General features: G+C 43.1%; 1 protein-coding gene across 1 annotated transcript in view; it reads left to right on the top strand.

Annotated features, from left to right (window-relative positions):
• The first annotated feature begins 18,345 nt into the window (after nucleotides 1–18,345).
• Nucleotides 18,346–25,738, top strand: part of Kif13a (kinesin family member 13A) — a 160,056-nt gene continuing 152,663 nt past the window's right edge. The window contains 2 exon segments of the mRNA XM_042678512.1: nucleotides 18,346–18,422; nucleotides 18,682–18,772. Of these exon segments, the coding sequence (XP_042534446.1) occupies nucleotides 18,368–18,422; nucleotides 18,682–18,772 (146 nt within the window). The 5' untranslated portion in view covers nucleotides 18,346–18,367.

The raw sequence follows: 25,738 nt of genomic DNA, 5'->3' as shown, positions 1-25,738 counted from the left end.
CAGCTAGAAAAACAAGAAAAAATGGGACCTAAAGCTACTAGACGAAGCCAGATAACCAAATTGAGAGCAGAGATTAACCAATTAGAAAATCAGAAAACCATAACCAAAATAAACCAAACAAAAAGCTGGTTCTTTGAAAAAATAAACAAAATTGATGACCCATTGGCAAGATTAATTAAAAAAAGAAGAGAGGAAACCCATATTAATAGGATTAGGGATGCCACAGGAAACATCACAACACGTACCCAAGATATCCAAACAATTCTAACAGACTACTTTCAAAAGCTATACTCTCTAAAGGAAGAAAATCTGGTGGAAATGGATGCATTTTTAGAGAAATACAAGTTACCCACACTGAGCAAAGAAGAAGTTAACCAATTAAATAAGCCAATATCCTATAATGAGATACAGGAAGCTATCAAAAGTCTTCCAACAAAAAAAAGCCCAGGACCAGATGGATTCACAGCAGAATTCTATAAGACCTTTAAAGAAGAACTAATACCCATACTCCTCAAGCTCTTCAGAGAAACAGAGAAGGAGGGAGCTATCCCAAACTCATTCTACGAAGCCAATATCACACTCATCCCCAAACCAGGCAAAGACCCAACCAAAAAGGAGAATTACAGGCCAATTTCCTTGATGAACACAGATGCAAAGATCCTTAACAAGATTCTAGCTAACAGAATCCAGAAACACATAAAAAAAATAATACACTATGATCAGGTAGGCTTCATCCCAGAGACACAGGGATGGTTTAACATACGTAAGTCAATAAATGTAATCCAGCATATCAACAGAGCCAAGGTCAAGAATCACATGATTATCGCCACAGATGCAGAAAAGGCCTTTGATAAAATTCAACATTCATTCATGCTAAAAGCTCTGGAGAAAATAGGAATAGAAGGAACATTTCTAAAAACAATAAAAGCCATTTATGACAGACCAATAGCCAATATTATACTTAATGGGGAAAAGCTACAACCAATCCTCCTAAAAACAGGAACAAGGCAAGGATGCCCACTGTCTCCACTCCTCTTCAACATAGTCCTAGAACCCTTAGCCAGGGCAATAAGGCAAGAAAAAGACATTAAAGGGATCCGCATAGGGAAAGAAGAAGTTAAACTATCCCTTTTTGCAGACGACATGATACTATACCTCCACGATCCCAAAAACTCCATCCCCAAACTTTTAGAAATCATAAGTCACTTCGGCAAAATAGCAGGATACAAAATAAACCCACAAAAATCAGTTGCCTTCCTATACACTGATAACGCACAGGAAGAGAGGGAAATAAAGGGAGCAACCCCATTCACAATAACCTCCCAAAAAATAAAATATTTAGGAATTAACCTAACCAAAGATGTAAAAGAACTATTTAATGAGAACTATAAAAAGTTAAAGAAAGAAATTGCAGAAGACACTAGGAAATGGAAAGACCTCCCATGCTCCTGGATAGGCCGACTTAATATAGTAAAAATGGTGATACTTCCAAAACTAATATACAAATTCAATGCAATTCCTATTAAAATCCCAATGACGTACATCACTGAAATACAGAAAACAGTCCAAAAATTTGTATGGAACAACAAAAGACCTAGAATAGCCAAAACAATTCTAGGGGATAAAGACAATATGGGAGGGCTATCCATGCCGAACTTCAAACTCTACTACAGAGCTATAATAACAAAGACAGCATGGTACTGGCACAAAAACAGACCCGAAGACCAATGGAACAGAATAGAAGATCCAGATATAAATCCACAGGCCTACAGCCAGCTGATATTCGACAAAGGAGCCAAAGACATACAATGGAAGAAACACAGCCTCTTCAACCGCTGGTGCTGGGAAAACTGGGCAGCCACATGCAGAAAACTAAAAGTGGACCCCAGCCTATCACCATGCACCAACATCAACTCAAAATGGATTAAAGACCTTAACATTAAACCTGAATCTTTGAAACTACTGCAGGACAGAGTAGGAGAGACACTTGAACTAATAGGCACAGGAAGGAACTTCCTGAACAGAGTCCCAGGGTCACAACAAGTTGGAGAGAGACTCGACAAATGGGACTACCTTAAAATAAAAAGCTTCTGCACAACTAAATCTATCGCAACTAAGCTAGAAAGACAACCAACTAATTGGGAAGAAATATTTACCAGCAATATATCAGACAAGGGGTTAACATCCTGTATATACAGGGAACTCAAGAAACTAATCCCTCCCAAACCTAACAAACCAATTACTAAATGGGCAAGGGAACTAAAGAGGGACTTCTCAAATGAAGAAATAAAAATGGCAAAGAAACACATGAGGAAATGTTCTTCATCCCTGGTGGTGAAGGAAATGCAAATAAAGACAACCCTGAGATACCACCTTACCCCAGTCAGAATGTCCCACATCCACAAATCAGCCAACGACAAATGCTGGAGGGGATGTGGAGAAAGAGGAGCCCTATTACACTGCTGGTGGGAATGTACACTTATACAACCACTTTGGAAAGCAGTCTGGAGGGTCCTTAGAAAGCTAAAGATTGACCTCCCTTACGACCCAGTCATACCACTTCTAGGCATCTACCCTGAACAACAGGAACCAATATACAAGGACACGTGTACCTCCATGTTTATTGCAGCACTGTTCGCAATAGCTAGGATATGGAAACAACCTAGATGCCCCACCACAGATGAATGGATCCAAAAATTGTGGTATCTACACACAATGGAATATTATGCAGCCATTAGAAATGACAAAATAATGGCATTTGCAGGGAAATGGATGGAGCTAGAAGGAATCATGTTGAGCGAGGTAAGCCAAGAACGAAGAGACAAACGGTACATGGTCTCTCTGATAAGTGGATGCTAAATCCAAAAGGTTAGGTGATACGACAAAACTAACAGGACTTAAGAAATAAAGAACTCCCTCTCATCTGGTTGAACCACTACTAAATATCCCCATGCTGCTGATCACAAACATGGTATATAACATGTGAACACTGTTATATATTACAGACTGTGGTAGACAATTTGCTCCAGGGAAGTTAGAATGAACTTGTGACTTTGAAATTATGTAATCATTTAATCACAATCAAAAAAAAAAGAACCTCAGGGAAGGGAGGGAGGGAGGGGATGGTAGGGGGAAAACAATGGAGGGGGTAACAATGTTCAAGAGGAAGTGTACTCATTACCTCACTCATGTAACTGTAACCCTCTGTATAGTAGCTTTACAATAAAATAAAATTAAAAAAAAAAAATTAATGTGTAAGCCAGGCACCAGCGGCTCACTCCTGTAATCCTAGCTACTCGGGAGGCTGAGATCTTAGGATCGCAATTCAAAGCCAGCTTGAGCAGGAAAATCTTTGAGACTCTTTTTTATTTTTGTCGGTCGTGGGGCTTGAACTCTGGGCCTGGGCGCTGTCCCTCAGCTCTTCAGCTCAAGGCGAGCGCTCTACCACTTGAGCTACAGCACCACTTCCGGTTTTCTGGTGGTTTATTGGAGATAGGAGTCTCACGGTCTTTCCTGCCCGGGCTGGCTTTGAACTATGATCCTCAGATCTCAGCCTCCTGAGTAGCTAGGATTACAGGCGTGAGCCACCAGCGCCCGGCTTCTTTGAGACTCTTATCTCCAATTAACCACCAGAAAACCAAAAGTGGCGCTATGGCTCAAAGTGGTAGAATGCTAGCCTTGAGGAAAAAAGCTCAGGTACAGCACTTAGGCTGCAAGTTCAAGCCCTACAACCGACAAAATTAAAAAAAAAATTGTTAGCTAGGCACCTGTGGCTCACTCCTGTAATCCTAGATACTCAGGAGGCTGAGACCTGAAGACCTCAGTTCAAAACAGCCCAGGCAGTAAAGTCTAGTCCTTGAGACTCTTATCTACAATGAACCACCAAAGGCCAGAGGTGGAAGTATGGCTCAAGTGGAGGAGTACCAGCCTTGTGTGAGAAAACTAAAGGATAGAACCCAGGCCCTGAGTCCAAGCCCTAGTGTGCATAAAATAGAAATGTAATGTAAAAGTTATTTGAATTTAACTTCTATGAACTTTTTAGAGACACCTTTGCATTAACATTGTATGTTCAAGATATTCACTACAAATTTAAACTACTGGCAAAAATGAAATGTACATTCAACAAGGACCTAGTTATATAAATTATAAAATATTTATGAACAATGAAAAGGGAACTTTTCATGTGTTGACACAAAACAATGTCTTAAAAATAAATCTCAACCGGTGGCTCACGCCTGTAATACTAGTTACTCAGGAGGCTGAGATCTGAGGATCTTGGTTCAAAGCCAACCCAGGCAAGAAAGTCCATGAGACTCTTATTTCCAATAAACCACCAGAAAACTGGAAGTGGTGCTGTAGCTCAAGTGGTAGAGTGCTGGCCTTGAGCTGAAGAGCTGAGGAACAGCGCCCAGGCCCAGAGTTCAAACCCCATGACCGACAAAAATAAAATAAAATAAATTAAAATAAATCTCAATCAAAATGTAGGTCAAAATTTAAAGAAGAGAATATAGTGTAGAAATATGTTATCACTAGAAGGAAACATATGAAATCATTTTTTTCATCCACACTTTCTTTTTTAGTGGGTATTCTTCCTTTTTTGCACTTTGAATCCAGTCAAGAAAAAAACGTAAACTCCTACTCTATCCTGTGTAGTAAGCAGCTGTGCGAGCGCATGCACACACACACACACACACACACACACACACACACATTTCACAGCTGCTTCTCCAAACTCTAGCATACTTATGAAAACAGCCCCTCCAGCCGCTTTCTTGGGTTATTTTTGAGATTAGGATCTCATTAGGGACATGGCCTGGACCAGGATTCTCTTATCTACACTTCCTACCATAGCTGGGATAACAAGCATGAGCCACCATGCCCAATTTATTCTGTTGAGATGGGATCTCAAGAACTGCCTAAACTGGCCTCAAACCATGATCCTCCTATCTCTGCCTTCCTAGTAGCTGAGATTACAAATGTGTGCCAATAGTAATTCTTTTTTTTAATTGAGATTTTAAAAATTAGTGTATATTAGTTATACAAAGGGAATTTCATTGTGACACATATATGTATACATATATGTGTCACAATGAAATACATATATATGTATACATATATATGTATATATGTGTGTGTATATATATATGTATATATGTGTGTGTATATATATATATATATATATATATATATATATATATACACTATGTACTCCCATCAAATTTATCCCCTTTATCATTCCCCCCTTCTTTTTTTTTTCTCCTTCTTTTTTTTTTGTTGGTCATGGGGAACTCAGAGCCTGGGCACTGTCCCTGAGCTTTTTTGCTCAAGGCTGGCTACCATTTTGAGCCACAGTGCCAATTCTGGGTTTTGAGTGGATAATTGGAGGTAAGAGTCTCACGGACTTTCCTGCCCTGGCTGGCTTTGAACAGCGATCCTCAGATCTCAGCCTTCTGAGTAGTTGGGATTATAGGTGTGAGCCACCAGCATCTGGCCCCTACCCCCTTCCTAAAACAATTGAAATAGTTTCATTGTCCTGTTTTCATATACAGCAATGACTAAATTTTTTTTTGTTGCTTTATTTTGTGCTTTTTTTCAGCTATTTTGCTCAGGGCTGTCACCTGACTGCTTGAGCTACACCTTCAGTACAGCTTTTGCTTTTTTCACTAGTTAATTGAAGATAAGAATCAATCAGATTTTTTTTAACCTGGGCTGGTCTCAAACCATGATCCTCTAGGTCTTGGCCTCTGGAGTAGCTGGGATTACAGATGTAAATCACCATTGCTCAGCTCTATGATTTTAAGTCTGACCTCTTTTCCCCTTAGGAAGAGCTCTGGCTCACATGGTTCTTCAGCTCTACCTTGTATCATGTCCTTCAGAATGGTTGGTCCTTAGTTGTTTAGAGATCATTTTAGATGAGGCTGTGCTCCAGCAGTGGCCAAAAGAAGAGTATGACTAGCTGGGTGCCAGTGGCTCATGCCTGTGATCCTAGCTACTCAAGAGGCTGAGATCTGAGGATCACAGTTCAAAGCCAGCCGGGGGAGGAAAGTCCATGAAACTCTTATCCCCAATAAACCACCAGAAAACCAGAAGTGGTGCTGTGGCTCAATTGGTAGAGTGTTCAGCTTCAACTGAAGAGCTCAGGTCCACAACTGAAAAAAGACTGACAAAGCTCAAGCTGCACTACAATTCTTTTTTGGGGGAGTGCTTGAGGACAGTGTGGAGCCAGCTTTTCATGAAGAAGAGTCTTTCACTGACAGCATCCTGGGAGACCATGTGACCAGAGATGCATTGATGTTAGACACAAATGCAACAGCCTCTCTCCTAATTTTCAGGGATCCTGCGATTTCTACAATGTGTAAGAGTGACTTACTAATGTAAAGAATCTGGGCATTAAATTCACCTATTTTGAAAATCAACCAAGAGTAAGGGATATTAAGAACAGAGTTTTTCGAACTTTACAACTTCAGGTGGGGGGAGGGAGGGGAATGGGGAAGAGTGGTAGTAGGAGGGTAGGAGGTGGGGGGGAGGGAAGGGATGACGGGATAAACAAAGGAGGAGGTAACAATGCTTAATAGGAAATGTACTCATTACCTTACTCATGTAACTCATATATATGAACATATATATAAAAGAACTCTTAAGAAGCAAGCTCTAGCTTCCTTTTTCCACTTGAAAAGTGCACTGGGATTCATGTAGGTGAAACATTTTTATATTGTTTTCACCTGATTTCTTTATCATGGTCTTGCACATGTGTTAAATCCTAACTTGTGTCCGATCATGAATTATTGACGTTGACTTTAAAACTTAATTTGCTTTTCACTGGGATTACAAATGACCTACTTCTGAGGGCTTAATAACAACCTACTTCAAGCTCAGTGAGTCTGATTTTTTTTTTATTTGCAAACTGCATCTCTTTTTTATAAGTAATTACTTGTTTGTAGGAGCAGAGTCTGTCTTTTAAAATGCCCATTTGTATTTTTAAAGAAAATTTTGTTCTACAATATTTTAAATGTGTAAAAGCCAAGAGAGCCAGGTGCCAGTGGCTCATGTCCATAATCCTAGCTACTCAGGACTCTGAGATGTGAGGTTTGCAGCTCAAAGCTAGCCTGGACACAAAAGTCTCCTAGACATTTATTTCCAATTAACCACCAAAAAGCCAAGTGCTCAAGTGTTAGAGCACCAACCTGAGCACAAAAGCTCAATGACAGTGTTCAAATAAATGAAAGCCAAGAGAAATAAGTTTCAAAATAACATTATCAATTGACATTTAGCCACTCTTCCATTACTTATTTGCAAGTCTTTGACATCCTGATGTCTGCTTTTAACTACAATTTTCTATTGGTGACATTTAATTACATGGCCTGAATTCTATGGTCACCTTTCACAAAACTAAGTCCTTCATCGCCATTCTCAGTCCATATGTAAGTTTCTCTCAATGGCCCCAAAATACCTGCTTCTTATCAGTTTGTTTGAATCAAAACCTGCACAATGCATTTGGTTGAGCTTTATATTAAAAGCTCTTATAAGACAACTTGTCATGGGGCTGGGAAGGTGGCTCAGTGGTAGAGTGCTTACCTTGCATTCATGAAGCCCTGGGTTCCATTCTTCAGCACCACATAAGCAGAAAAAGCTGGAAGTGGCGCTATGGCTCAAGTGTAAAGCACTAGCCTTGAGCTGAAGAGCTGAGGGATAGCGCCCAGGCCCAGAGTTCAAGCCCCATGACCAACAAACAAGAAAAAGAAAAAAAAGAAAACCTATCACTTCTCTTTCTTCAACTAAAAGCGATTTTTACCTTTTATGATACTCATTTTGTAAAATGTGGAGGGCCATAAGTATCTCTACAGCCTTCCGAAGGTCTACAGATGCTTGGACCTAGTTTATCTCCTCAGGAAGCCATTTGTATAACCAAGAAATTTTGCACACACATGGTGCTGACAACCTATTTTGGGAAACACATCTGTTGCTGTCGCTTTCCACCATGGCCCTCACCACAAAAATGCGGGATTTCCTTGTTCTAAAGGGAGTGGTCATTTCAGAGCCATATTTCTTCCACTTTTCTCAGAACTCTGGCAAGGTCTGTAAGCAACACTTTCTAGAATTACAAAGCTCTACCTGCAGAGTTGCTTAGAAAGCAAAAACCAGTATGCCAGGAAATAAACCAACTGCCCGAAAGGGCTTCATGCAGAACCCCAAATTCCTCCTTGTGAATCCGAAGTACTTTCCCTGGATTTTAGAGGTTATTGCTTTCCTTTCATCTTTTATTTTGTTTTGTGCTGGGGTTTACACTCAGGGCCTGTGCACTGTCCCTTAGCTTTTTCAGTCAAAGCTGGTGCTCCACCACATGACCCACACTTCCACTTTCTGCTTTTTGGCAGTTAATCAGAGATAAGAGTTTCACAGATTTTCCTGCCCAAGTTGTCTTTGAACCATGATCCTTAGATCTCAACCTTCTGAGTAGCTAGGATTACAGGTGTACACCACCTGCACCCAGCTTTTCCCCTTTCATCCTAAAGATGAAAGGCACAGCCCTAATTGGTGCAGAAAAAGATGTGCAGAAGTTTAACAAGGTCCTGGAGGTCAGGAATCTGAGTATAAAGGAGTAAACTCATATTCTAAGTGAAGCAAAAAATCCCTTCCAAGAGGGGTGACATTGTTCAAAAAGAAATGTATTCATGGGCTGGGAATGTGGCTTAGTAGTAGACTGCTTACCTAGCATGCATGAAGCCCTGGGTTTGATTGCTCAGTATCACATAAACAAAAAAGCCAGAAGTGGTACTATGGCTCAAGTGGTAGAGTGCTAGCCTTGAGCAAAAGAAGCTCAAGAAAGGAAGGAAAGAAGGAAGGAAGGAAGGAAGGAAGGAAGGAAGGAAGGAAGGAAGGAAGGAAGGAAGGAAGGAAGGAAGGAAGGAAAAGAAATGTACTCATTACCTGACTTATATAACTGTAATACCTCTGTATGTCACCTTTATAATAAAAAATAATTTTAAGTCCCTTCCAATGAAAGCGAAATATAAGTTAAGCTAAAGTTGCTTTTGCCTCAAACAAGATTGAAACTCTCTCTCCCTCTCTCCCTCCCTCCCTACCCCCTCCTCACACACATACACACATACACACTTACACACACATGCAGGCTCATGCATGTGCGTGTACATGCTCTCTCTGTGTCAGTTCTGGGGCTTGAACTCAGAGCCTGGCCCTATCTCTGAGCTCTTTTGCTCAACACTAGTGCTCTACCACTTTGAGCCACAGAGCCACTTCCAGTTTTCTGGTAGTTAATTGGAGATACCCATGGACTTTGCTGCTCAGGCTGGCTTCAAACTGTGATCTTCAGATCTCAGCCTCCTGCATAGCTAGGATTATAGCCATGAGCCATTGACACCTGTCTTGACTATCTTAAGAGGATCGTGATGGCTGAGCAAAGAAATAAGTACTTTATAAAGTCACCCCATCTCCAGTACATAGATTATAGCACAGAAAGCAAACTGAGAACTCTCCCCACCCCAGCTCTATCTTCCTTTGTCTCATTGGAGATGTCAGCCATCATAATGTGATTCTAGTTAACAAGGTCATTAGTTTTATTTAGTGAGGTTCTTTTTTGTGTGTGTTAGTGTTCAGGATCAAACACAAGACCTTGAGCATGCTAGCTAGGTGCTTACTGAGCTATACTCACAGCTTCCTCTTTGGTTTATTTACCAAAACACATCGGTAGCAGTTACAGTGTAGAAGGGAGAGCCGTAATTTTCCAAGACCTGCCTCCACATTGCAAGGCCATCTCTTCCCAAGCATGTAACCTTGGGCAACTTACTTAAATCTTTTTTTATTTTTTACTGATTAGTATAATGAGGAATAATAATAATAGTGTATACCATACAGGATTAGAATTCAGTAATAGAACTTTACTTGATAAGTTGCCAAAGTTTAATGATTATTTTCTGCTGTTAACTATTGTGAAATATGAATGCTATTGTGATAGATGATTTGGAGCCCTGCCCTGAGAATTATTCTTTGTCCATTCATGTTTGGTTTGATCACATGACTCACCGCATCCAATGAAAACAAAAAAGTGGCAGGTGACATTTCTGAGCCAAACTTGAAGAACCTTTGCATGGTCCACCACGTAACTCCTCCTTTATTTCTGCTACAAAATTAGTATTGCTTCATCAACAGTTGTTTTTTTGTTTTTGTTTGGTTGTGTGGTTGTTTTTTGTCAGCTTTGGGCTCAGAATAATAACAAGAGCAGAAACATAACTGCTGTGATGGAAAATTCATGTGAGTGAGGCCCAGGGCTTTGCATTTGTAAGCCACTGAGATTTGAAGGTTATTGGTCACCATGGGGTAACATAGCCTAGATTGACCGATAAGATTGCTAAACTAGATTTATAGAAAGCCTCTTATTGAAGTATTTGCTTGCTCCCGGATTAATCTTTGATACTCTGCAGACCTAAGCCATTAGCAGTGTTGGGATCAGCCAGGCAGCCTACTTCTGACTGAAATAGCTTTGGAACTTAGTCTTTTAGAAATTGAATGATTGCATTAGAAATAGAATGATTGCAGAGTCCCCGGGATGTCTGTGATTAGCTGTCTGCCAGTTCTTTAGAAGCCACAGTGTTTCGAGTTTCTAAAGTAAAACTATGTCAACAAGCTCTTCCTGACAAATCCAAGGAGTGTTAGACCAAGGCCATCTTAGGGACCAGTGCACACAGCTATAGTCATTGGCTGGGGTTATCTTCAGTGATTGAATTGAGGTTGAAGAGAATCTCCAGGCCAAGCTTGGCTGTAAAGCCATCCCTACAAACTTTCATATACTCTGCCCAGGTCAGGGCCTCTTTTCAGGGAGACCAGCTCTCTAATGGACCTTTATCCCTACACAGCAGGCCTTGCTTTGTCCTGAGCTTCTGTCCCTCAGAATGATTCCAGAATGGATCATTACGCATCTCCCAGAGTCTTCCTTGCCCTCACTAGAGAAAAGCCTCGGCATCCCAGTATTAGCCTTTTTTTCCCCTTCAATTAAATAAGCAGGGGTAAGGAAGAAAGGGGGAGAGGAGAAGCCAGGCATGGGTGCATTAGAAAGTTCTAGATGCTTTATCAGAAGTCCAACCAGTTAGAATCCCTGGTTTACTGACTATGGCTCCTTCTTAGATGGATCACAACTTGAATTTCTTCTGGCCAAATGTTTGAGGTTGGGGTTTCCAAAACGTTCCCTTCAGCCTTTTTTGGAGCTTCTCCCTCCCCTCCCCAGCAGGGAAAGTCCTGGGAAGGTCATACCTACCCCCTGGCCTAGCAGAGGGCCCTAAAGAGCTAATGGAAGCCAGATGAGAGGTTCATTCATGGTCCCTAGGAGGTTGTTCCAAGAGGCTCATGGCATGTCAGGGGAGGATTGTCTTCTTGGGTATTGCTGTAAAGACCTCTTTTCATTTTGTATTACAATATGTATCAAACACCTAAGGATAATGGTAGGGTCACATCGGCTGTGAGTCATGTAGGCTCACAGAATGGAGTAGAGTCCCCTGTCAACAGACAATAGATGATGATGATGATGACAATGACAATGGTGATGGTAGCTGAAGATGATGATGACAGGTGGTAGTTACTTAACAGTTACCATGTGCCAGACCTGGTTTAAGTGTGCCAGGCACAGCAAGATAAGAGATCAGGATGTGGAGGTTAGAGGCAGGGTAATGACTTGAACAGGATTGCACAATTTGTAAGTAGCAGGGCAGAAATTAGAATCTGGGCTGCATGACCTCAGGAGTCCATGTGCTTTGATTCCTTTCATTTTCAGTCTTCTGACATACACTTTCTGAGAGGAACTTAGGAATGGGTGGGTGGGAGACAATGTGAGCACTATTTTACAGAATTATTGACAATCTCCCTGCTGCTGAAATATAATTGGTATTCACTGAGCCTGTGCTTGTTGTTTGAATCCCAGCCCCCTTTGTCATGTTAATTCTGTCTTTATCATAAAGAATCTAGGGGCAAGAGTCAGGCCCAAAGGGCTCATGCCTGTAATTCTAGCTACTAAGAAGACTAAGCTCTGAGTGTCAAGGGTTCAAAGCCAGCCCAGGCAGACAAATTCATGAGATTCTTATCTCCAATTAATCAACAAAAAGCTGGCAATAGAGGTGTGGCTCAAGTGGTAAGGTGCCAGACATGAGTTGCCAAATGAGTACAAGGCCCTGAGTTCAAGTTGCAATACTGGCACAAAAAGGAAAAACAATCTATGGGCAAGGCTATAGCTCAGCCTGGATAGAACCTAGCAATGGAACATGAAAGGGTTTTAGGAACTCAGAGAGGTTTCATTAAATATTTCTGTGCTATTGCTCTACAATTCTTTTCCTTCAGAGCAGCTTTCTGGGCCTCCTTATGACTATGAAAAAATACAGCCACCCAACAGCCCTCAGGTTGACCTCAGGAGACCAGCTGCTGTTCACCATCTGTGATGAGACTTCACAGGCTGTAACTCATTTTATCTTCACAATGGCCCTATGAAGTATTTTCATTATCATCACCTCCTATTCTTTTTCCCAATAAGGAAATTAAACCTTACAAGAGTTAATACAGATCTTGCATAGAAAAGAGGAGTTGCAGGATACAAACCAGACAGTGTGATTCTGAGTTCCACCCACTCCAATCACCACCCTTTGAACTCCAAGTCAAATGTCCAGAGGGAAGAGTTGGACAGGCTCAATCAATTTGTGGCAGGAATAACTGTACTGGGCAGGTGGGGTCACTGTACAAGGGCAGCTAGTTGTAGGTGAAGCCAATGGTGGGCTGTTGGGGAGGAATAAACTGCAAAACCCTGAACAAATAGGGTACTGCAGGTCAACCTATTCCAAAAAGGTATCTTCTCTAACATGTGATGGGAAATCAATTTGACATTTGTTTCTCATGAGTCAATTGGAGAGCAAGCTGATCAAACAATTGTTTCAGGCTATGCATTGTTTCAGGCTATGCATAAGTATGAGACTCAAGATTCTAACTTCTAAGCCTTACCTTATTATAACAAGCTGTTGGAGGAAGATGGCCAGGCAATGGAAGTATTGTGTTATGTGGCAGATTGTATTCTGTAACCAATATCTTCCACTCTGTATGTTCTTCTAAAAATATAACTTTGACATTTTCCCTTTTAAGATAAGGGTGCTATGACCCTCCCCGTGGAATTGAACAGAGTCTGCTTTATTAGGTCATAAAAGATGAGCATTTCCACAGATATGCTTCCTTGAAATGCTCACTCTTAGAACTACCACTATACCATAAAGAAATTCAAGCCTATTGTGTCAGTCAGTTTTCTGTTACTGTGACAAAATACCTGAGATAGACAGTTTACCAGGGAAAATAGGTTTACTTTGCCTCACAGTTTCAGAGGTTTCAATCCCAGGTCTGCTGGCTTTTATTGCTTTTGAACCTTTGACAAGTAGAACAAAGCTGCTCATCTGCTGGTGGCCAAAAAGCAAAGGGAGAGGAGTAGGAGGGGCTAAGTTCCCTTTATGGGCATAGCCCTCCATGCTGTAATTTCCTTCCACTAAGCCATGCCTTTTAAAAGTTCCATTATCTTCCCATACCACCATCAGATGGGGGGTCAAGCTTCTAACACAAAGGCCTTGGGAGGATATCCAAGATCTGAACTATAGCATCTACCTATGCAGAAAGACCTAGCAAACAAAACTTGAGATGCCTGGGAAGGAGAGAGATCTATCTAGCTCCAGGTACACCTGCTACCCACTGTTCAGTTTCAGCCACGATCTGCATACAATGTCCCAGAACCAGAGCCAAATTTGTGCACATGATCCCTTTGCAAGTTAGTGACCTACAGAAACAATACAGAATGTTTCCATTATGGTCATTTTTCTGCTAAGTTGTTTTTTTTTGAAAGGGGTTATTTTGAAGTTCAGAAGTGTCCAGGACATGAGAACAGTCTTCACAAGTAGCTGCAGGATTTTATATATAAAAGGAGCTAGACTTGGAGTATGAGGCTCCAGGGGACAGCACTTTGATCATCAGGTAGAGTTTATGGAGAGGTAAATTTGGTTCTTCCCAGAGAGCATCTCTGAGTGTAGAATTTGAGAAAGAATTTCCCAACAGTGTGTTTGGCTTTTCTTCAAAGTACAACACCCTGTCATTATACATTCAAGCAGAATTGATGGCAACTTTGGGGGGTGGGGGAGGAGAAAGGTGCTATAGGAGAGTCTAGTAAGCTCTTAAAAAGTACCTTCTAATTTCAAGAAGGCATCATATGTTTCTGTGTGCGTGTACTGGAAATGGAATTGAAGGCCTTGCACTTGCTATGCAGGTCATCTTCCACTTAAACAAGGCCTCCAGCCCCTTTTTGTATTTTTTGAGGTAGTGTCTCATTTTATGCCAGGGACGGCCTAGACTATGATCTTCCTCCTTGTGGCTGTAGATGACAGGTATGAACAACTGTGCCCAGTCATTGTGCTTTTCCAATTAATTTTCCCTCATAGCTGGAATAACAGGTGTATGGCACCACTCTCAGTCATTACTTGGGCTGGCTTTGAACTGTCATCTTTGGATCTCTGCCTCCAAGTAGGTAGGATTACAGACTTCAGCCACCACTACCACCTAACATATAATTTTTTTGTGCTGGTCCTGGGGCTTGAATTTAGGGACAGGATGCTGCCTTTAGCTTTTGTTGTTTTTTTTTTTTGTTTTTTTTTTTTAATGAAGGCTAGAACACTATCACTTGAAGCACAGCTCCATTCCCAACTTTTTTGCTGTTTATTTGACAATAAGAGTCTCAGACTTTTCTACCTGGGTTGATTTTGAACTGTGACCTTTAAGACCCTTTCCTCTAGGATTAGAGGCATGAGTCACCAGCACCTGGCTTAGGACATAATTCTTAATAAATGAAGCTGAACTGTTTTTGAAGAAGAAACAGTTAGAAAACTCTTCTTAAAAGAAGTAAGGACACTAGGCCTTTCAAACAGGAAGGGGTTATTTTATAAGGAATCAATGGACACTAACCAATACCTCTTTTTTTTTTGGGTCCGGTCGTGGGGCCTGAACTCTGGGCCTGGGCGCTCTCCCTCAGCTCTTCAGCTCAAGGCTAGCGCTCTACCACTTGAGCCACAGTGCCACTTCCGGCTTTTTTCTTTTTGCTTATGTGGTGCTGAGGAATGGAACCTAGGGCCTCAGGCATGCAAGGCAAATGCTCTACCACTGAGCCACCTTCCCAGCCCTCTTTTTTTTTTTTTTTTTTTGAGGCTCATGATCAGAACTGTTCTAAAATCTTTTCATTTGTAAAATTTTAAATTGTTATTATAAAGGTGATATACAGAGGGGTTACAGTTACCTAAGTCAGATGAGGAGTATATTTCTTTGTTTGGGTTTTTTTTAACCATTTTTTTTTCCTTTTTCTTCTTTGGTCCTGGGTATTGAACCCAGGATGTTGCACTTGCTAAGCAAGTGCTTTGCCACTGAGCTACATCCCAGTCCGAGTATACTTCTTTTCAGACAATGTTGCTCCTCCCCATGCTCTTTCCCAGTTTTTCCCTCCCATCCCCACTACAAGTTATACAAGTCATTTTCAACAGTGTCCAGTACCAGTGCTGCATTTGTTCTGTTCCTCCATTTCTGTGCTTCATCTTACCCTTCCAAAGACAGGTAAATGAACAAACAAGACGAAAAGAAAAGAAAAACAGCAACAAAGAAAAAAACCTCTTGTTTTCATTTCCTGGTGTTTATTTAGATAAATATCGTTTTAAATGATCAGAGGCACATCTGCATTGTGTCTTTGTGTTCCTTCTTTAAGAATGTCCTCTTTTGGTCTCACTGTGTGTGTGAATGCCTAGAATTCTGTATAATTTATCATGTTCTGGTATGTTATTTTATTTTTTTTAATTGAGATTAGGTGATTATATCAATTTCACATAGTTCACAGTATTGTGGAATAGTGATACTTAAAGTCACAAACACATTTTAGCCTTCAGAAGGCAAATTGTCATTATCATGGTCTATAAAGTTTATGAATTCTATGAGCTTTGACGATACGATTATTTCTTCCACATCAGGTGCTATTTACACTTTTCTTTCCTTTTGCTTAGTGTATGTTGTTCCCTCTTTCCCTCTCATTCCTCCCTTCCCATTGCTGTCTTTTCTGGTGTACTTTAGATCTAGCTTCTGCATACGAGAGAACAACCAACACCATCTCAACTACACTTCTATTTCCTTAAAACCAATTTTCCTTATCGTACTTATAAGGTAATAGGCCACTCCCCTTCCAGGACTTTCCTGGTCACAGCAGTCCTTGTCCCCTTTCACTCCTCACATCCCATGGGTTGCTAAATCATCCCACTCTATCTCACGCTACGTCCTGCATCCGTTTCTTCTGCTCCATTTGTCCTCTCACTGGCTCTGTTCATGCCACCCTCGCTTCCCATCTGGATGACTACAACAGTATTCTGGATGGGCATTACCCTACGGTAATGCCCGAATATGTCTGCCACTGGCTCCAGGGCCAAAACTCCCATTCACTTCACTTCCCAGCATGCCTGCCAATGCCTGTGAGATGCAACTACTTAGGCATCAAGGCTTTCATGATCTGGAGGAACATGAGAGGCAATGAGAAGAGGGAAAAAGGAGAGGAAAGGGGGAGGGAGAGAGAAGGGAAGGAAAAAGAGAGCAAGCAAGAATGTACCTGTCATACGCTGTCTTGCCACAATACTGTTTCCATGCTATTTTCCCACCTAAGTAAGGCCCCTGTTGTAACACGATGCTTAAGGTACCCATGTTTGGTGTGTTGTCGGCGGTATCCGGCTCACAGTAGATTTTCAGTATAACTTCCAGTGACTTAATTCCTGAAGGAATGCATTTTTTTCTATTGCAACAAAATCAGAAAGATTCTCAACTGGAGTTGGGCACCGGCGGCTCACTTCTATAAAGCTAGCTACTCAAGAAATGTATTTGAGGCTCTGGTATAGAACCAACCTGGGCGAATCTGAGAGACTCTGAGCTCCAGTTAACCAGCAAAAATCCGGAAGTGAAGGCATGGTTCAAGCAGTAGAGCACCAGCCAGTGAGCAAAATAACTGCGAGGTCCTGAATTCAAGCCTCATTGTGGACATCAGGTCCCCTTCAAAAAAGACAGACAGAAAGAAAAGGCGGAAAAAGATTCCCTAACGGACTTAAGCTCTGGATTTTATACTTCTGTATGTTTCCAAACTCCTGGCACAAAGCAAGCGCCCCATAAGCAATTGGACCAAACAGAATAATTCTGATTCGTCGAGTTCCGCCCTGGCAGCGAGGTCTGTATTTGGCAGGGTGACAGCACTCACAGCTATTAAGTTCTTATGTAAGAGTTGGTGACCCTCGGGGCCCTCCGGACACCCCTCTTACGACACTGCGGGGCCACAGAGTGGGCTGCAGCGCACGACACACACACACACACACACACACACACACACACACACACACACACACACACACACACACACACTCTGTTTTGGTGGGGTGGATGTGCAGGTTAATTTCCAGTGTCGGTTCACCACCAAGATCTTTACCACTGCCAGCTTCGCGCGGGGCGGGGGGACCCGAGGCGAACGGATTCGGTGGTCAAGGCCAGCCCACCTGGCGCGGCGTCCGCGAGCCTGGCAGACCGCCCAAGGGCTCCGGGTCTGCGCGTGACGGCGAACCCCGAACGGGACTCGAGCTCCAGGCGGCGTCTGTGGGATTCCCTAACGTCTCCGGGACAGACTGGGTCCTCGTAACCACCCTTCCCACCACCCCCGGACCCCCCTAACCTCAGCGAGCAAATGAGGCGTGCGGCCCGGGATTGATCACAGCTGCCCCGAGCCGCACGCGCGCGGCCGAGGCCGGCGTCCCCCCGCCGCCCCCCCACCCCGCCAGCCCACGCCTCCGCCTCCGAGCCGCACGGGCCGGGCGATCTCGGGAGATCGGGCGGGGCTCCGGCGCCGCGAGGCGCGGAAGATGGCGGCGCGGCCCGGCTTCGGGCGTCCGCGAGGGGCCGCGGCGCCGCGCGCTCAGCTGGGCCCGCGTAGCTGAGAGCGGCGCCTGGGCCCGCGGCGGCGCGGCCTCCTCCCCGCCGGCCCGCCCGCCCGCCCGCCGCCCGCCCGCCGCCCGCCCGCCGCCCGCCGCCTCCGCCGCGCCCCGCCCCGCCCCGCGCGCCTCGCCCGCCCGCCCCTCCCCGGGCCGCGGCCGATCCCCGCGTCGCGCTCCCCGGGGATGGCCGGCGCGCCTTGGCGCTGCGTCTCGGAGCTCACGGCGGAGCGGCGGCGGCCGCGCTCGGGGGGCGCGCGGCGGCTGCAGCAGCAGCAGCGGCGGCGGCGGCGGCGCCGCGCTTGAGGGGCCGCCCGGGATCCGAGCGGGGGCGCAGCCCGGCCAGCGCCGCCAACATGTCGGATACCAAGGTAAAAGTTGCTGTCCGGGTCCGGCCCATGAACCGACGAGGTGAGGAGCTTTCTCTTCGTTTCTCTTTTATTTCTGCTCGGGCACAGGACGGGGGTAACTTTGGAAACTGCCAGGGTGGCGGGAGCGCGGCCGGGTTGGGGGGGGGGGTGTTGGGGAGGTGCGGAGGCTTGGGGAGCCCCGGGAGCCGCCGGCAGCGAGTCTCCGGAGCTCGGGCCGCCCTCCCCGGGTACGCAGCCCCGCGCGCGCGCGGATGCTCGGACTTCGCCACCACGACCCTCCTCCGCCTCTGTGCTTTCAGAACTGGAACTGAACACCAAGTGCGTGGTGGAGATGGAAGGGAATCAGACGGTCCTGCACCCTCCTCCTTCTAACACCAAGCAGGGAGAAAGGTAAAGCGGGGTCGCCGAGGGCGGGCAGAGGAAGAGCCTTCTCGGGAGATCCTGCAAGTTGGGACCGGGGAAAACGGGAGTGCTCCTAGCTATTGTTAGGAGGGGGTGGCCTCAAGTTTGTCCCACGCTCCTGTAGGAAGTGATTCCAAGTCCAAGTTTCTCTTTTCCCTCTGCTCTTTCTTCCCTCCCCCCCCCCCCCCCCCCCCGCCACTTTCTTGTCTCCTCCCATTTACAGCTCTGTGGGTCAGGCAGGGCTGGACACCCTGGTCAGAATCAGCACCAATCAGCAGTGCAGCCACCCTCCCGCCCCAATCCCCCCCAGGGGGCTGCCAGGTATCTAGCATGTGAGGGGGGACAGTTGGAACCCTGTAGAAAGGCTCAGGCCGGCAAATGACCAACTCAAGGCCTTATTCGTGGAACCCAGCGCCCCTATTTCTTTCTCATTTTGCTTCCTCTGAGTGAATTGTTGAGGGACGTTTTGTGTAAGATGGAGGAATAGGTGGGTGTCAAGCACAGCAGCCTTGTAAATGCAGGCCCAGGCTGGACCATTTAAATTCTTTTTTGTTTTGTTGTGTGTTGTTGATGATAATGGTGCGGAGTTGAGATAATGCGCGAATGTTATGTGTGAATGCCTAATCCCCCCTCCCCCAACTGTATAGACACTTGGGGGATGTTTTAAAAGGGAGATGATGCATTTACTAGATGGCAACATATTTGCATTTGAAAAGTGGTAACTGTGGGATCCTTATTAATTCTGCTCTGTTTCATACAACTGTATGGGAGAAGGCCTCTGAAATAATTTGAATATTTGGCTTTTTTTTTTTTTCTGGTAAGCCTCTGAGAAGAAATCGGTTGGAATTCATTCGATATGGCAATGTAGTAACTTGTGACAATAGAAAAAAAGAAAAACCTGAACGTCTCCAAGGTTAATTCCTCTTGGAAATAAGTGGGAGTTTGTGTCTAAAAGTCACCTGTTGGTTGGTGAGCTACAAAGTAATGAATTCTGCACTTTAGAGATTTTTCACTAAAGACTTACTCCGAAATTAGATTTGTTACTTTGTTGCTTAAAAGAGGCAGCGGGCTTCCTTTTGTGATCATGTGTTCAGGCACTGTTTTGCTAAATTTGGGGGGAAAATATAAGTGCTTAGATTGGTGATTCTTTGCTTTTTGTGTTGAGCCTAGCAATTCTTATATAGTTTGCAAACATTCTGCAGATTCTTGGGGTGACATAAATGGCTGTTATTTTTAAAATGTGTTAAATATTTTATAGTTAATTAGTGTATGTTTGGACAGTATTTTTAGATGCATTTGCAATGTTCTTTTACTATATTTTCAGTTATATTTAGCAGTGCAGATAATGCATTTCATAGTGCTAGGAACTAAACTCATTAAGTATACTACAGTCTTTACAGTTTAAACAAGGTCCCTACCTATACCACCCTAGCTTTTTTTTCTTTCAAAACCGAATATTGTTACATTGTTTCAGAAGAAAATTTATTGGGTTAGATTGTTCAAGGCAGTCTGGGAAGCATGTAGAATGTTTTTAACTTGGTGTGTACTGCTTCTGTTTCCCTTGCTGCTTGATAGTCTAAAACATTCTTTTTGTTTCGTGTGTGTGCGCACAAGCGCAGCGCACATACGCTTGTGCGCACGTGTGCATGTATGTTTATGTACTGTTTCCATATGTATGTATGTGTTGCTGGGGATCGAACCCAGGGCCTTGGGCATGTTACTTAGGCAAGTACTCTACAACTGAGCTATGTCCCCCAACCCATCTTGGGTACATAAGGATGGTACAGTTAGTTACTATTTAATGAAATGATGTCTTGGCATTTGTGTAGAGAAACAGGTTTAATTTTGGAGAGTTTGCATAGTGTTTATAACTGATTACACATGTCAAATAACCAGTGGGGTAGTTTTTAGTGCCACCACATTAGTTTCTAATCAGAGTCATTTAAGTAGATTTGAAGGGTGATTCTAGCATTTATTATCCATTGGCTTCTTATTGCAGTAGACCGTTTTCTGGATCTAAAAGAATAGCAATGGCATGAGGATATTTTCTTCTGTCATGACAATTGCAATTCTTTGGTAATTGGCTCTTTCAATGGAATTCTGCTTGTGTCTTGGTCAGTCCATTTCTAGACAAACTTAATTTAAGAGAGCCAACCCAACCTAACAGTGCTACTTGTACCTGTAGATTAAGATGAGTCTTTGCAAGAATGAAGACATCAAATGCATTTTGATTTCCGTTATGCAGCTTAGTCTTATATTTCTTCAGGGAGCTTTCCTTTAAAGTAACAGTGCATTTAAAAATAGAAACAATTCCTCCCTTGGGCTCTGGGTTGATTAATTGCAACCAGTGATTCATGTTATATGCAATACCTCCCCCACCCTCATTTTTTTAACTGGTTCTGGGGATTGAACTCAGGGTCTCATGCTTACTGGGCAGGTGTAGTAGCACTTGAACCAAACCTCCAGAACCTTTTTTTTTTTTTCCTTTCTAACCATGGTTACTTTTGAGATAGGGTTTCATTTAATACCTGGCTATGATTCACCTAATTGTAATTCCTTGTATCATGTGCTACTGCATCCTGTTATTGATTGAGATGGAATCTTAAGAACTTTTTGCCAGAGCTGGTTTTGAGCTGTGATTCTCTGCTCTCTGCCTCTGAAGAAGCTTGGATTACAGTCTTAAACCATTTTGTTCTGGGCATTGCAACTCATTTCTATCATTTGTTTTTGGATAGAGCTCAGTACGGAACAAGAGTGAATGAGCAGAACACTGAGAGTATTACTTTTTAAAAATATCTATAAGTTCAGGGTTTGAAATGTAAGAAGTTTTTCAGTAAATATTGTCAGACTTGTGTCTCAAACTGAGAATTGTATTTTCCTGAACATTGCAAGAAATATCAATGCATTAATCCTGAGTAGAAGTTCAAAGTTACAAGGCACAAGTTTCCGTCTTACCGGTAAAAACAATTAAGAGTATATTGACTTTCAAGAAAAGAAAGAGACAGGCTTAGCTTTCCAACGTTTCCCCTTTTATGGGGTCAAAGTCAAGACTACACTAGTGAGGACTAAAATCTCAGTGGACTTCTGAGGGTAAAGATGTTTGTATCAGGGTTGGAATTAGAGGACTGTAATACAGTGCACAGGCCCAGGTTAAGAGTTCACCATTCCCATTCACCATTCCCAAACATTAAGACATATGCAAATTCATTTCTTGAAAAAAATAACAACCCACCAAACCACACTGCACTCTTTTATCCAGGATACATTTATGTTTGAGTGCCAGGCTGGGCCTAGGGGGACCAAAAATAATGATAGATCCAGTGACTGTGCCCAAGGCTCTCTCTTTGGAGAGTTATAAGAAGGAAAAGTACAACATGGTAATTATATAGGTGTATGTATGTTGTCCTTACGTGTCTTATGTTACCTGGAAATTCCCTCTACCCTTGAGGCTGTGTCACCTTGCTGAAGGCAAGTTGGTACCTTATACTCCTTTCTTCTGACTTGTGTTAGGAGACTGAGGCAGGGCTGTGGAAGCCACCTTGGGTCCTGGCACATAGGGTGACAGATGGCATTTGTGCTGGTCTTGTGGGTGCTAAGTGGAGGTTCACTTACCTAAGATGAGGTGAAAATCTGTTGCCAGTGAAAATGAGAAAAGACCTGCTACAAATGGCTTCTGGGTGATTACATGTGTATGAGCCCATGTCCATGGGGGTGGAGCAGGATGTGGAACCAGGCACTTTGCTGGGAGATGTGGGTGTAGGGATCAAATGCTAATTTCCTGGTTTGTCCAAATGGGTGAAATCCACAGTGAAAATGTCTTCTACTCACCCCTAATCTTCCTTGCCTCTTATCTTTCCCCAAAACGATAACCAAAGTAATATATTTCTCATGAATTTTTCTGGTGTGTATATGTATTCAAATACTCAAACAATACTCTCTTGCTTTATATAATGTATTTTAACAAATATCTTTCATTGGTGTGTGAAGCCTCTTTCCTTTTATATATCCACTATGGATAATAGTGGTAGTTAAAGTGTCCATATATATGGAGATCTCATTGGTTTATGGATCTGATCTTTACAACTTGGGAAATGAAGCTTTATAGGAAAAGAGAATAATGAAGCTTGCATTCTACAGGAATTTTTGTCATTATGTTGTGTAAATAGCCATATGAAGTAAAGTGCCTCTAACCTAGCTAAGTAAAAAGATAGTATTGAATATTATCTTGGAAAGAGTAACTTCCCTTAGCCTCTCTTCCTCCCTGTATGATCTCTTCTCAGCATTCTAATTTTTTTTTTTTAATGTCAGTACAGGGGCTTGAACTTAGGAAGGGCCTTGTGCTCTTGCTCAGCTTGTTCAAGGCTAGAGCTCTTATCACTTGAGCCACACTTCCATTTCTGGCTTTTTGCTGGTTGACTGGAAAAAAGAGTCTCATTCACCTCTTTGCCCAGACTGGCTTCCAACCAAGTTCTTCAGATCCCAGCCTTCAGAGAAGCTAGGATTATAGGCATGAGCCACTCGTACCCAGCAGCATTCTAAATTCTAAAGAGAATCCTTGGCCCAGTAGTTAAAACGATAGCTGCTAAATCTTTTTTTTTTTTTTTTTTTTTAATAGGATCCAGTGTATGTGATGAGCTTTGTAAACGCCCTCCTTAGTGTGGAGGTCTATGCATTAACTAACACAAAGTTTGCAAATTGCACTGGGTGGTCTCTCTGCTCTGATCCTCTTTTCCTTTCCTATAAAAGCTCTTTGTGCCCCATCATCCTCCACCCAAGATGGAGCGTTGAGGCTGAGCTCCTCTATCTTCTCAAGATTACTGGCCCTTGAACAACTCTTAGTGGTTCTGGGTAGTAAGATTGGTGTTGTTTACTCTAAAACTTGGAGTTGGGATCCAGGCCCACTCTTTGCCAGACATACCTTCTAATTGTCTTTCTATCTTTGTAATGAGTTTCTGTCATGGTTTTTCAATATCTCAAAGTGGGAGACAGATGCAGATAGCCCCTTATGTCTTCTGTTCCTATAGCTTAACATCTGAGAACAGGCTGCCAGCCTGGCCTTTTGGTTATTTTGGAGACAGAATCTTGAGGACTTTTCTGCTTTAAGAGACAGGGTCTCAAGGACTTTTTTTGCTCACATTGGCCTCCAACAAAGATCTGCCAGATCTCAGCCTTCTGAATAGCTAGGATTGCAAGCCCGAGCCACTAATGTCTGGCTAATATTTAGTTAATTAAAAAATTTCAATCTCTTCATCTATTTTGTTTCAAGGGAATATGGGGAGGGAGGAAGATTTTGTAGGGCATTAAGAAGACTAGCTTCTTTCAGAAGACTTTTCTGTTTAACTTGTAAAATTGAGTGTGCTTAAGAACCCCTAAAGGAGCTGATTCAGTATGGGGTGAGGTTTGGGAATTTGCATTAGTTGCTTTTTTCTTTTTTGGTGGGAGACTGGGACCTAAACTTGATATCTGGTGCTTTCTCTCATTGGTTGGCACTCTGTCACCGGAGCCACACCTCCAACCCCAGGAATTTGCATTTGCATTTATAACTGACTCCCAGGTGATGCTGATGCTGGCAGCTGTGGGCCAGACTCATGCTTTGAGGATCATTACTGACTAAGAAGGGTAACCTCAGCCTGTGGGTCCCAGTTCCCCACTTCAGGCCTTACAAGCCTGATGATCCCAGCAGAGCCCCCTGGTCTCCACTAGGCCAGGGTTTGGATCTACCTCTGGGAGAGAGCATTGTGTAATACATGGAGAATTCTGGGTGCCACCTGGTCCCACCACTGACATGGTCTCTATCTTTGAGTTAGCCTTTATATTTCATTTTGTCTCTGTCTGAACTAGAGATTTGTAAAGCTTCCCCCCCCCCCTCCAAGTTTTAGTCCTCAGATCTATCCTAACTTTGCTACTCTACTTAGATACAGAGTTGAGTCAAATGGAGTAAGTAGGGGGTTCACATTTTAATTCGCTCCTTGCTAGCGAGTGTTAAGAAAACTAGGTGTTGGGTGGGGGGGCGGGGCAGGTGGCCATTTGTGGGGGAATGGGCTTGCCTGAAGTGGCTTATGAGAACATTCAAAGTGTTGTTGAAATAAAGACAGCTTCCAGTAGCAGATACCAGTGGTGGTTATCAGCTAGCTGTCTGAGGGACCAGTTTCCTACAGAAGACGTAGCATGCCTAGTATGACAGCTCTTGTATGTGTCTACAGGACATTACAAAAATCATGTGATTTGGACCTTTGAATTAGTTTTCATTTTGTACAGTTGTGGTTTATTTTGTGTGTAGGGGAGACCAATGATATTTAAGTGGTTCTTGTAGACATACAGCTGTTTTATGCAGCAATGTGTGTACTTTATGGGGATGGAGAATGATTGGTCCCAGAGCTGTTTGCATAATGCTTCTTTGGACAGCTTTTGTTTCTGTAGGTTTTGTTACAACCTTGATACACTCCACTTATATTTTCTGTCTTTCATCATGGGATGAACTCTCCTTTGTGTGCATGTGTGCATTTCTGCTGTAGTTTCTCTCTTTACTTCTGAAAGCAGTGATTGGTTCTTTAGCTTTTTAGAATCTGATCTGTAGGTCTGATGAGCTTTGCTGCTGACTGAAGTAGCCAGAAGAAAGCTTTGGTGTGCCCTTCCCTTAGGGGAAGAAGATCCGGCTTTGCTTTTGTTTTTTTTTTTTTTTGAAGAAGGAACAGGAAGGGAGCCTTTGAGGAAAGGGAAGCTTGACTGTTGGCCCTTTGAGGAGACACTCCCTAGACTGTCTGTCCACCCTGAGTGACTGATAAGGTCCATATACCTCCATCTGGGAGCCCCAGGAGAAAATCAGGAAGGGCATATAGTAAACTGCCTAGATTAACATTCTGTTGAAGATACTGAGCACATTTATCTCAAGTTTTGGGAGAACCACAAATAATAGAGCCACATGCAATTTGTTGAAAAGATTAGCAAGCTTTG

Source organism: Dipodomys spectabilis, unplaced genomic scaffold (assembly GCF_019054845.1).
Source record: "Dipodomys spectabilis isolate Male_0828 unplaced genomic scaffold, ASM1905484v1 ptg000045l, whole genome shotgun sequence".
NCBI lineage: Eukaryota > Metazoa > Chordata > Mammalia > Rodentia > Heteromyidae > Dipodomys > Dipodomys spectabilis.
This window is presented reverse-complemented; position numbering and strand designations above follow the sequence as displayed.